Raw genomic sequence first — 13,117 nt, 5'->3', positions numbered from 1 at the left:
ACCCACGGCAACGTAACGCCATGTATCCAACCCACATATAGACCCAAGGCATCACAGTAGGTTCAAATCAACCTAGCAATGGACCACGATGTCAATGTGGGTCCAAATCGAGTATCCAAATCAATCCAAGGATGGATCACGGCGTCACCGTGCATCCAAATCGGCCTAGGGATTGGCCATTTTGACGTGGCAAGCACTTCACCCTATGCTTGTTTGTGTAGTGAGCACTTTTGCACTTGCTTCAAGGTGAAAGTACTTTTGAGGAGCATTTTACCTCACATAGTGCTAGTCGAGGAGCCGAGTACTTTTGTTCCCATGGTATTCACGTAAATGGCAAGCACTTTCGCTCTCACCTAAGGTGCGAGCACTTTACCTCTTACAATGCTCACTATCTAAGGGGCAAGCATTTTTATTCTCTACGGTGCTTGCCTTAGGGGGAGAGCACTTTGCCACCTTTTGCTTGGTTGTGGTGCTCACCGAGGTGACAAGCACTTTTGTTCTTACGGTACTTGCTTGTGTGGTGAATACTTTGCCTCCCCTAGTTCTCGTCAAGATAGAATAATTTTTTTCTCCATTATGCTCGCACTGGGGATGAGCTTTTTCCCTCCCCACTATGCTCACAAAGGTGGCAAGCTCCATATTCCTTCACGGTGCTCGCTAAGGTGACAAGCAATTTTACTTCCTATGGTGCTTGCTTGGGGAATGAGCATTTTTATTCTTGTAGTGCTCGCGAGGTGACCAACACTTTACCTCCTATAGTACTCAACGAGGTGGCAAGCACGTTTCTCTCACCGTGCTCACCTTAGTGGTAAACACTTTATTTTCTCTAAGGAATCAACACATGCGATTCTAAGCTAGTGATTGTTGAAAGTTTCAAGTAGTTTATCATAGGTGATTCTGTAAAGTCATTTAGCCCGTTAAAATTTTGTAGGGTTATTTGTGATGTTAAGTATAGAATAAAGTACTTGATTTTCCTTCGGTTGTTTCTTTGTGAAGTAAAATACATGTTTGCACTCATAAAATACATGTTTCTTTGGTTTTTTTTATTTTTTTTCATGCCATACCTAATATACCATTTTTTACGTATCATGACTCGAACAATCATTTTTCCATTCAATAAAAGCTAATCTAATTTTAATATCTTTAACCTTTAAACAAAAAAATATACAATTTTATTAATAGTTACTTTCTTAACTATTAAAAAAATTAAAATACCTGAACAGTAACTTTGAGGGCGCCAAGTATCATTTTTTAAAAGTTAAACATATCTCAACATACCTCATATATATAAACACATCTCAATAAGATCTACAAAACCCGCTCAATTATATTAACTCACTACTATTTATAGATAAATTCAAATTATCTGAGATTTTCTTAGCATCTAAACAAAACCTTAATCACTTGCTACCACATGTTATCTGTTTAGATGGGTGAAGTAGTCTCAATTTTGTTGGTCTATGGGGCTATAATTCAAAACAAAAACTACGAAGGAGGCGAATCTCAATCGGAACAAATCAGAAGGGGTTAGTGATCAAATTTGTCTATTTTATTACTCTTTATTTATTTTTTTTATTATTTTTTAAGTATGGAAGCATAACATGCCATGATAGCATGTCATTTTTTAATTTTTACCATTTCAATAATTTTATTTTTTCAATATTAGAAACTCGTATTATGTTTTTTAAATATTTTCAGTCGCGTGACATACTAAAAAATCTATCGTAAATCTTACAAAGAATTTTATTAAAAGATAGAATCAACAAAAGATAACGATGTAAAAATCATGAATTAAAAAGACATAAAACGACATCGTTGGGTCGTCACAAATCAACCGACCTTCTACGATGTTCTTGCCCTTAACAACTCAGTAGGGTTTAAGATTCAAACTATACCCAGCCCGACCGAACAAAAACCCTACTCCACCCTTAACTTCATATATATTGGCCTCCTTTTTCCCTGCAATGGAATTCCACTTCTCCGTGCCCTTGGCTAATCCCTGCTCCGAAAGCCCCAAGTTTTTTCCTTTTGGAAATGGTGGGATTTATATCTGAACCCTCCTCTGTTGATGACCTCGAACAAGCTTCAAAGTTCAAGGATTCGTACAACTCACTTGACCCTTTCGACCCCACATCCGCCGAATTCTTATTCTCTGATTCTTTCCCAGATTTCGATTCTATAAAAGACTGGTTTGAGGATACAATAATCCCAGGTATGGATGATATAAGAAAGTTTGAGTTTGGAACTCCCGAGGAGCCCATTGAGCTTGTTCAAGTCCAGACTCCACGAGGGCCTGAGCCAATTGGTAATGTTTCTGAGCCAATTGTTCCTGGGTATGAGGCAAGCGTTGCTGGGTCTGGCTGTAGGGTGAAGGTGGAGGAGTGGGAGTGTGAAAACTTAGGGAATTCGAGTTATTGCATTGAGGAAGAGATGAGGAAGAAGGTTATTTTGGGTAGTGATCCTGGTAATTCGGATCTAGGCTGTGGGAATGATATGAAGAGTAAGATAGAAAGTGACGGAGATGAGAGTGGAAGTTCGGAGTCTGAGAGTGAAAGTTCGTTTTCGTCAGCGGCAGCTTCAAGTACTGGTAGTAGTGACGATGAGGAGGAGGAGGAGGAGGAGAAAAAGGAAAAGAAGGTGGAGGTGAAGAGGGTTGCCGATGAGGCAGGTGAAGTTGAAGAAGGAGAGATAAGGGACGGTGATGATGAGCAGGAGATGAAACGTGGGACTGATGACGACGGTGAAAACAATGAAGTGTATGGAAAGGGGATGGTTGATTGGAGCGATGTTGACGAGGGTGACGATGACGATGAATGCGGTGCTACAAGAGGACCCATTAGATCAACTCATGAACTTGAGGTACACAAATGTCATTTCTTTTTTTTCTTTTTTCTTTTTTGGTGGGGTGGGGGGTTATATGCACTTCATATTGTGTGATTTTCGTTCTTTGAAATTTGAGGACTGCGCGAGTACTTCCTGGGTTTAGTGTTCACTGAAATTGTGCATATTTGCCTGGATAATAGGATATTATGCTCTGTTATTTGTTGCTATTAGCTTCGGATGGATCTGGAAATCTGCATTTCTTTTTCTTTTTTTCTAGGAAAATTGTGCATCCGCTATTTAACATATCCTGCGGCTGATATTAATGAGTGTATACTTGGATTGGCTAGTTTGGAGTGGCCACAGAGTGCACTAATCATTGCCTAGGAGCTCATTATATTAATTAGTATCTCAAACTAAAAAACTACTTCCCAGGAGGAGTGAATGTATATTGCCTAATGATATGCTCATTTGATTCTATCGGGGATGGAAAGGATTCTCACTTCACTTTTATCTTCTGGAAATAATAAGGCAGAAATTTACTTATCAAGGAAAAACTCCCTCCCTCTCTTCTAGACTTGCATACCCCGTCTGTTTGAGCAATTACATACACTTACTGATTGATTCTCCTTATTTTTTGGATTTTAATTGGGGTTATTCTAGTGGTGCTCCTAAATGACAGGATAATATCTGTTTTTTGATATAGTATACAGTAGGCTCCTAAGTTTATCGTGGCATTCAAGGTAAGACTTTTCGTGCATAAGAATTGATGTAAAATCAACATTTATATTAGGATGAGTTATTCTTTGGAATTATCATGCTAAACTGTCAGCAGAATTGAAGTAATAGTAAATTGTGAATTAGTTTGTAAAACCTTTTTCTTGCTCTATTTTCCATACTTCCTTTTTGGGCCTTAAAACATTTCTTTGCTGTGAGCTTGTTCTTCGTTATTCATATATATATATATATATATATATATATTAGCATTCTGATCTCTTCCTGGTTCAACACATTCACGTTTCTGCTCAAATTTAAAAATAAATAGTGGCAGTCTGGAATCATACAGATAAATATCATTTATGTTGCAAAAAACCATAATGCAACATAACATAACAAATTAAATGTTTTCTGAACACAACATAACATAAATGTTGACAAAATGAGTTTTTTGTCATCTTATTTGTTTTATGAAATCTTTTAACACTGGAAAGCTGCAAGGAACACGCCCATACTTTTGTTTCCTTTATTTTTCAAAACAAGGTTTCTAATAAGGACCACTTAGTACCACATCAGCCTGCAATAAATTATTGAATTTTGCAGGTCCTCCCTCCTGTTCCTCCGGTGGATGTGACCCTGCAACCACATCATCAGATGCTACCTGTGGGAGTTGTCTTATCAGTAAGCCTGCAGAAACTTTATTCATATAATTTTGTTCTTTCCTATCTTGAATTTCTAAGTTACATACATTATAGAGAATTCGTGTGCTTGGGAGTCCCTGATGATTAATGATTAAATAAACCAAGATTTTACCATGACTGCAATTTTAGAGGGATGTGAAAGTGAAAGCCTATGGGATCTCACTTCTGTAACTCAATAGCCAGCACCAAAAACTGTCTTTACAATGGATGTTTGGCGTTTTGATGATCCCTACCTTATCAACCGCAATTTCTGTATTTATTATTGCTTTTATTGCTGCTCCTCCAAGGTCTTTATCCCCCAACTATATCCTCTAACCTGTTCTTACATGGGTAGGGGGTGTGAGCTATAGAGCCCGTTGGCATATACATTTGACCTAAATTATAACAACAAAAACTTAGTCTGGCACAAACAATGTTGGTAACTTAAATGTCATTGCTTGAAGAGTTGGATGACCCCTTGATCTGCTTCATATTGATTCTGGCGTACTATTGGATAGATCATTTTGATGATGTTACTTGATACTTTACAGATTATTGGTGCTCAAGTCATTATAGAAGGGGTTGAGAAGCACAATCCTCTTAGTGAGGGTTCTATCCTCTGGATAACTGAAAACAGAACCCCACTGGGGCTGGTGGATGAAATATTTGGACCTGTCAAAAACCCGTACTATAAGGTAAGATACAATTCAGATAACGAAGTCCCATCTGCAATCCATGCTGGCTCTTCGATCTCTTTCGTACCAGAGTTTGCCAATCATGTGCTCAATGACAAGGATCTTTACAAGAAAGGTTATGATGCATCTGGTGCAAATGATGAAGAGGTGACGGATGAGGCAGAGTTTTCTGACGATGAGAAAGAGGCTGAGTACAAGAGAATACAAAAAATGACAAAGAGGGGCATAAATGAACCGAATGTTAGAAACAAGAAAAACAATAGAAAGGTCAAAAATAGGGATGGGCAATGGAAAAATGCTCAACCATCATCACGTCAACCACAGACACGTGTCAATCAGCTAGCATCCACTCAAAACCAGCATAATTTCTCACCTGCTGCTGCATTTTCTGTAGGACAAGGTTATGTTAGTGGACCTGGCCTAGTTCCACCATTTCCCCAACAGCACAGACAGTTGGTTTTAACACAACACCAAATGGAGTTTGGACAAATGGGAATTACGGGATGCCGTTTCAGCCATCACAGGGTGCAGTCTTTCCTAATGGATTCCCAACTAATGGTATGACCTGGCTCCCACCGAATCCTCACCAGCACCTGATGCCTATGCCAAACAGAATGCTGTTTCAGCAGCAGTTTGATCCTAGTCAGAGGTCACTTCCTACTGCAATGTTACCAGCTGAACAGTCAAATATGTTTCTGGGACCCACATTTGGACGTGGTCTTGCGGATCAGAATGCCTTAAATCAAGTGACATTTGGGATGGGTTTACAGGGCCGCCATACGCAACCATCAACGAATAGTGGAGAACGAGGAGTCATGCCTAATGGGTTGGAAGGGGAACAAAGCTGTGTTATGCAACAATCCTTTTTCACTCCAGGCAGTGTTGAAAATCCCCAGCAAAGTAATCTGGGTGCGTCTTCATGTCGTGGAAGGAAACCATATCGTCGTGGGGGTGGTCGTTTTGCAGGTGGGAGAGCTGGGCGGCAATCAAAATGACCGTTTTTTGTGTTCCGCTTCACCATAACGCATTAACTTATGATAGGCTATGGCCTATGCAGTTTTGGAATTCCATGGTTCGTGTGTTACATAAGCTTCGGATAATATGTCGAAAAATATTTCCTATGTGCAGGTGGTTGCGTTTTCTGTTGATTATGTAACAAAGGCAACCTGCAGCTTTAGTAGATATCTTCTTCGTTTTTCGTTACTACTGTTTTCGCCACCTCTCTCTCTCTCTCTCTCTCTCAGATGTAAGGGTCGTAAAATGAGAGGTCGATGATGTCTGACCAAATTTCTGGTTCTCAACTACAGTGTCAGTACTAATTGAATGGGCTAAAAAAACCTTAAGACTTCGCAAATTGAAGATGAGCCATAATTGTCTTTGTTATTTTTTAACAGTTCTCTTTGCTGAGAACTGCAACAGACTTAAACAGATTACACAAAAATAAAAAATCTACGAGCTGAAATGATTTTATTTAATTTGTTAGATCTATTTTATAATAAAAATAATTTTACAATCTAATACATTGTATCAAACTACATCAGTTTGTAAAATTACTAAACTATCTCTCTTCAGAAAAACCAAATTTAACGGTTAGTCATTTTAACGCATTGCACAATGCACGGCTTCCTCTAGAGTGCCATGTGCTGAATTAAAGAAAAATTTATACTTTTAAAATTTAAATATAGAATATTATTTTTGTTGTATATTTTTCCCGACAGGTTAGACCAATTGAAAACCTTCGTGTCTATAGAAGTACCGTACGTCGTACTGGGATAGTAATTAATCATATATTACTCGTTGGACATAATCATTTTGCAAAGTACCCACAAGAATGCATATTTCAAAACAAAGAACTTGGATCAGCTACATTAATAAAGCTTCATAAAAATGATAAATATATTAAATGATAGAAAAAATAGAAACGCATGCCAGTTATAAATCAGAATAAATTACTGGATTTGAAAGTTTTAAATCAGTCAATGGGGAATTGCGAACACTGATGAGGCCAGGAACTGGAAACTCATTTCCGCTGTAAGGAAGTCGAAGACAAATGGCACCGAGCTTTTCATATGCGGGGCGGGGCTTGAATGGGTAAAAAACCCACCTTAAGGAGAAAAGCAAGCTGAACGGGTTGCTTAGGAGACTCAAGTCTTCGCATTCCGGGTAAAGTCGATGCAAGTCTGGCAGCTGCAATCAGAAAAACGACAGATTTCACATCCAAAGCACACACAAGATGTGCAGCCCTTGCATGTTGGAGACCGAGTGCAGCCCCGATAAACCCTGCGACTTGCTCGTTCTTCGTCATCATCACACGTAATTCTGAATACAGAAAGCGGTTGTTTCACATGAGTACTTCTGAATACAAGACGGTGTGCATACATGTATATATAAATAAAATATGTTTCACAAGAGTATATAATATATATGCCAAAAAAAATACCAGTGTGCATATAATAAATCAGTCAGTTGCTCGATTCCCTCGAGATCTCTCTATCATCTCCTATAACTTCTATAATTTTTCATGCAATAAGGTCTGCTCATAGATTCACATGTCTGGTTTTTTCACCCCTACCAAATAATACCTTATTAAGTTCTATCGCTTGTTATCTTATCTTATTTGTCAAAGCTAACCAAACACCATACCAGCATTAAAACATACCCACTTCAATAGCGGTTCAAACATGAGGACACGTTTGAAAATAAATCATTTCAGTTTCAGAAAATTTCAATGGAAAGACAATGATAAATCAGCTGATAATTGAGTGTTAAACAGTAAATAAAAAACCACGCAAAGGTCCTGGATTAAAGGGGCATGGAGAAGCTACAAGCAAAGTTGATTATGATGTCCTTCAACCTTTACAATATTTTGATAAGTAAAATTGCTTTTGAGCATCACTCCATCGTTGCCAGTCTTCAACCTTTATATAGCCATGTACTATGATAAAGCATAGTGGTTTGATGCAACTAAGAGGTGGGGGCTGTGTTTTCCAATCCCAAGCTTAGGGTAAGAGGTTGAGACCACCAAGACATAGACCCCTTAAATTATGAGAAATGATATTCGTCATCTTTTCATCATCCTCTGATGAGGCATCATATGATAGGAAAACTATTTGTTATTTTTTACTCATCTGCCAATCATTTGATGACGCATTAGAGGATGATAAAAAATGATAGTCAAAATGATGGTGAATGGTCTGTCTTGAATTCAAGATAGATGCAGAAGTATCCTTCTCAAAGGTTCAAATACCTACCCATTTCTTCTTTTTTCTCAAGTCAGAGAACTAAAATTCATATTTTATATGTATAAGAACTTCTTCCATATCCTATCTATTAAACTGTGGAAGCTTGCAGAAGTTTCTACAAATACTATCATAGGAACCAAATTACCTTGCAAATTACCCTTCGCACTTCATTCTGATTTTACTATGAATATAAACAATATGGCCAGGCTCCAGAACTAGCACGACTGGGTTGCCCCGAGTCCATTAACCAAACTTGCATCTTAAACTACCTTAAAGGTTACTTACAAGCTATATAAGATTCTATTTGTTGTAACAAAGCACAATGATATCCTAGGTGGAAAAGACCACTCTACAATATGAGACAGCAAACGGGCCAGTACAGTGATTGAGCAAACGCAAGCCTTTAGAAAAAGATTTAACAGATTTAAGATCAAGTATAAAACCTATTACCTAGGGGTAAAGGGACAAAAACAACAGCACGCCACTGAATGGCTAATAGACTGATATATAAAATAAGGGATTCAAATTTATTCATTCATGAATAGAAAAAGATGCATTCATTCAATGTAGGGGGCAAACATACTTATCATATGGAAGATCAGAACATTTCCAATTTACATCTGCCAAAGCATCATGATGAATGCGACATTCCTCTTTTGTCCGCAGACGGAACCTGCGCTCCTTGTTGCATCTAGTACAGCGAACAAACTCATCACGGTGACAAAGTCGTCCATTTTGGGATCTGTGGGACCCATTAGCATTTTTGGATGCTTGGTTGTAGTATTTGAGCAGCACTGTCTTAAACAACGGAACCTTCTCACCATTAACTATGACCCAAACATTGTTCTTTCCATTTCCTAGCAGTCTCTCTTCCAGAATGCTTCTCAAATGCAGCTGGAGTCAGCTTGTCTACTCATTTAAATAGTCAACAAAAGAATTAGATTATCAGAATTTTTTTGATAAGTAGAATTAGATTATCAGAATTGGAGGATAAAAAGGGATCCTAACATAATACCATATAGCACGTGCTCACAACAGAAAAGAAAGTGTTCGCATGAATACATGAGGTGGAGAATAAATCAAATTATTCAGTGAACCCCAAAGATCCATTATCACTAATAGAGCATCCACATCTCAAGTACTCATCAAATTTAATCATTAACCCAAGTCCAGAGCATACAATCTTTCAGAATTCAAGTTTGGCATTGTAAAAAGAGTCGTTGAAGCAATCCTCAGGAATTTTCTAGGTGCAAATCCAGCAGGCCTGGCCATTACAAGGCAGATACAAAAAACTCTTTATAGGAGGAATGCAGGACCTTCTTAAATCGTCAGTCATCAACACTAGACACCTGCACTATGGAAATGAAAAGACATGCAGACCAAGAGATGCATGAAGGGCATTCTAACTTAAAGACCATGGCCATGCTTGGTCATCAGAATCCAAGCTCAAAGTTCGATCATTGTCCAGAAACGATCAAGGCCTAACAACAAACGGATCATCACAGCATCACCGGCAGATATGCCAACGTCAAAATGAAGAGCCAAATTTCACCAGGGACACCAGTCGCAACATACCAACAAATCCAAGAAGAAAACATGGAGAAAACCCATAAAATATACAACCACTGCTACAGCATCCCCTAACACTATACTCTGCCAAATAGAAATAACAGAACTCGGGGGTCAAAAACCATCTAAAAGACCTAGCCTAAAGCATTAAAATCATAAAATCACAACCATAATGACAATGCAGGTTTTCTTCTAAGATACGTACTCAAAGACAACCACTGCAATAGATAAAGAAGCCACGTTTCAACCTGAACCGAACCATATCAAGTTGGAAATATCCAAATCCGTAACTGCATTATTTTGTGTTTGGCATTAAAGGGAACTCATTCACTGAGACAAAACAACATACAGTTAAACTGTGGAACAGCCAAACGACGAACAACTTGCAAGGTTTTCCATCACCAAAAATCTAATCCCGAAACAGATTAAATAACAGGAAGTGGGAAACATCAACGTCAAAGACCAGTTTACCACAACCTCTATATGCACACGCATACACATCCAAACATGCATAAAAATCAAAACCCATTTCCCAAAAAGATCAAAAGAAGGCAAAGAGAGAGAAGAGAGAGACCTTCCTGACAACCAGGGGTGCATTCACAAATGATCTCGAGGTCACCATTTTGGAAAACCCTAAGCCTCCCAACAGCATCACCATATCTATGACTGGTACAACCACACGTGACCTCTATGTAGTCCAAGCCTCTCTTCACCCCACTCATCTCTCGCAGCTCCTCATCGCTAAACATCACCACCAACTCACTATCTCTCTCTGCCCATTAGCCATTTTCTCTCTCTCTTCAAGCAAAAAAAACAAAACGAAAAAGAACTCTCTGTTCTTAAACAACAAAGAGAAGACACCCAGAAAACCCCACAAGATATTTCGGAGAGAAATCGCAGAAAAAGTCAAAACTAAGCCTAAAAGAATCAGAAACAGAAAACAAGGGTATTTGGGTATAAGAGAGAGAAACACAGAAGACTATAGAAAAGGGGTAGAGAGACGAGGCTCAAAGAGAGCACATCTCCAAAGGGTCACTGCGAGAGATCTGGTGGAGAAGACGTTGAAAGTGGCGGAGAGAGAGATAAAGAATTAGAGAGAGAGAGAGAGTGGTTGGGTTGGTGTGGGTTTGGGTTTGGGGTTGGGGTTGGGGCCGTAACTTGCGAATGAATGAGCTGGCGAAGGGGCGAAAACAAATGTCGTGGGGTGAAGAGGTTAAAGGCCGCTTAGGGTGCTACTTGCATGATATGACATGAGAGAGAGAAGAGAGAGAGAGAGATGATGGCCTTGGGGTCAGGGCTTTGGGTTATGTGGGGAAAATCCCTCTCCTGGGAAGCTGACGAGGTTTTTTCGACTAGTCTTTGTTTTCAAGTGTGCTTTTTTCCTTTTTACTGCCACACACACTCGCACACTTGTTTTTATTTATGGTTTTTTACAATTAGGCCGTTTCGATTAGCTGACATAGTTGCATGTGAATTAAATAAAATATTATTTTTTTAATATTATTATTATTTTAAATTAAATCATTTATTATATTTTATATAAAAATTTTAAAAAAATTATAATAATAAAATAAATTGACGTGAATTTCTAATATAAAAAAAAACTTTAAATGCCAAAAAAAAAGGTGTCAAGCATTTCTGCGGGATACAAATATCAATATTTACTTGGTTTTTGGTATCCCCTCATTAATATTGAAAAATACTCTCTCACTTCTCCAACTACATTTTATTATAATAAATGCTACAGTCATAAAAAATTTTATAAAAATAAATTTATAAATATAATTTGATATGATACATTAAATTATAAAATTAATTTTATAATAAAATAAATCTAATATATTATATAAAATTATATCAATTTATAAATTTAATTTTATAGAATTTTTTTTAATAAAAATATGTTATCAGCTAACAAGGAAAAGGGAAGTGTGAATTGACCAAGTAAATAAATGATGATCATGGTGGATGCTAGGCGGTGAAAATACCACCATATGTTCGTAATATTCATATATGGATTTTAACAAACCCACCTCTTTTTTTTTTTTTTTTCCTTGCACTTTGATATCATCAAAATGTACTACGACTTTTCATGTGCGGCTTGACCCATCATTGTGTAGTTTGAAACATCGTATAGTGGAATAAAGTACATCTATACGTGTCATTGACAATTCAAAACGAGTGTTCTTCTCTCTACTTGCATCTATAATTCCGAGCTATATATTTGAATAATGTTTCCAAGAAATATTAAAGCTAGAGTTTTGTAAGACGTATGGCATGCAGCACCCCTTTCATGTGTACTTGCTAGCTTTTAATTTTAATTTTTTTACCAAAACTTGCGGCATCATGATCTACATTTTACAATTATTTGCACGCATATTAATATACAGCTCCTACTTTATATATATATATATATGTGTGTGTGTTTGAGTGAAATTTGAGTGTGATGGTAAAAAAAATCAAAAATACTTTAGCTATAAAAAAATTACACAAAAATAATCTCATAAACTGATGTAGTTTAATTTTATTTGTCAAATTATAAAATTATTTTTATTGTAAAGTGGATTTAATAAATAAGATGAAGTCACGTCAGTTTATGAGATTATTTCTATATAATTTATTTGTAGATGTAGCAGTACTCAAAAAAATAGATAATAGTCCACCTTACCAAATAAAACAGTTGGACATCAAAAACCAAAAGTTGGTGTACTATTTATTTAAAATGGAATCCCACCCAAATGATGAAGATGTTTTTCAACTCTATTGGTAGAATTGCATGATTAATCTGTTGGAAAGCATGACTACTTGCCTAGCTTGTTTATATATAGAAACACAGACGCGTCCAGTCTTTTTGGCCTTTTTATATATGGTTTCTGTAGCCCTCCTTTTGGGTGTCAATTGTACATATATTTTAATGCTCCTCTATTATATATGCCACTAATTCTTTTAACTCTTGCATGGCATTGTTTATTGCATTATGAACTAAATGATTGCAATGTCCAGCACGCAGGCATTATAAGACAGGGCCTGGCAATCTGTATATATGAATTAGAACCGCCAAAGGTTTGAGAACCAAGTTTGGTTTTTTCTCTTTAAATTACATGTAGATTGTGGGCATGTGATTGTCCTCATAGCTCATAAACTTGCGCATGAGCATGCCCTTCGAATTCATAACAAGGCTTACTGCATGCCAGGAGACATGCATGCAAGAATCTTAGTTAATTAACCGACTGAGCTTTGCAAATGAGTATATATCCTGTTAGTTATCACTGGGAAAGAAGGCCTGCAGTGATGACATGCTTCCCATTTTTTGCCGTGATGATCAAAACTTGCCTATACTTTTGCAGTCAAAGATCAGAGCATCATCATTCCTCAGTCGGGAATTAGGCAGGAC

At 37.4% G+C, this 13,117-nt stretch overlaps 2 protein-coding genes across 2 annotated transcripts; one reads left to right on the top strand and one right to left on the bottom strand.

Moving 5' to 3' along the window:
* Positions 1–1,837: 1,837 nt before the first annotated feature.
* Positions 1,838–6,115, top strand: LOC121249959 (H/ACA ribonucleoprotein complex non-core subunit NAF1). The gene is made up of 3 exons (XM_041148845.1): positions 1,838–2,859; positions 4,141–4,218; positions 4,769–6,115. The coding sequence occupies exons 1-3, from the start codon at positions 2,035–2,037 to the stop codon at positions 5,474–5,476; spliced, it is 1,611 nt and encodes a 536-aa protein (XP_041004779.1). The 5' UTR covers positions 1,838–2,034; the 3' UTR covers positions 5,477–6,115.
* A 669-nt stretch (positions 6,116–6,784) lies between these two features.
* LOC121250316 (protein ULTRAPETALA 1-like) lies at positions 6,785–11,049 on the bottom strand. The gene is given in 4 exon segments (XM_041149414.1): positions 6,785–7,231; positions 8,738–9,003; positions 9,005–9,063; positions 10,298–11,049. Coding segments are annotated over 4 exon segments (675 nt in total). The 5' UTR covers positions 10,473–11,049; the 3' UTR covers positions 6,785–7,056.
* Positions 11,050–13,117: the final 2,068 nt, after the last annotated feature.

Source organism: Juglans microcarpa x Juglans regia, chromosome 2D (assembly GCF_004785595.1).
Source record: "Juglans microcarpa x Juglans regia isolate MS1-56 chromosome 2D, Jm3101_v1.0, whole genome shotgun sequence".
NCBI lineage: Eukaryota > Viridiplantae > Streptophyta > Magnoliopsida > Fagales > Juglandaceae > Juglans > Juglans microcarpa x Juglans regia.
Note: the sequence above shows the minus strand (reverse complement) of the source record. Positions and strands in the feature narration are given on the sequence as shown.

Bases quoted from the DNA above. Each gene is read 5' to 3' on its own strand.
- LOC121249959 (XM_041148845.1), top strand. From the start codon at position 2,035: ATGGTGGGATTTATATCTGAACCCTCCTCTGTTGATGACCTCGAACAA. The intron at 2,860-4,140 runs GTACACAAATGT...TGAATTTTGCAG, and splicing joins GATCAACTCATGAACTTGAG to GTCCTCCCTCCTGTTCCTCC. The intron at 4,219-4,768 runs GTAAGCCTGCAG...GATACTTTACAG, and splicing joins CTGTGGGAGTTGTCTTATCA to ATTATTGGTGCTCAAGTCAT.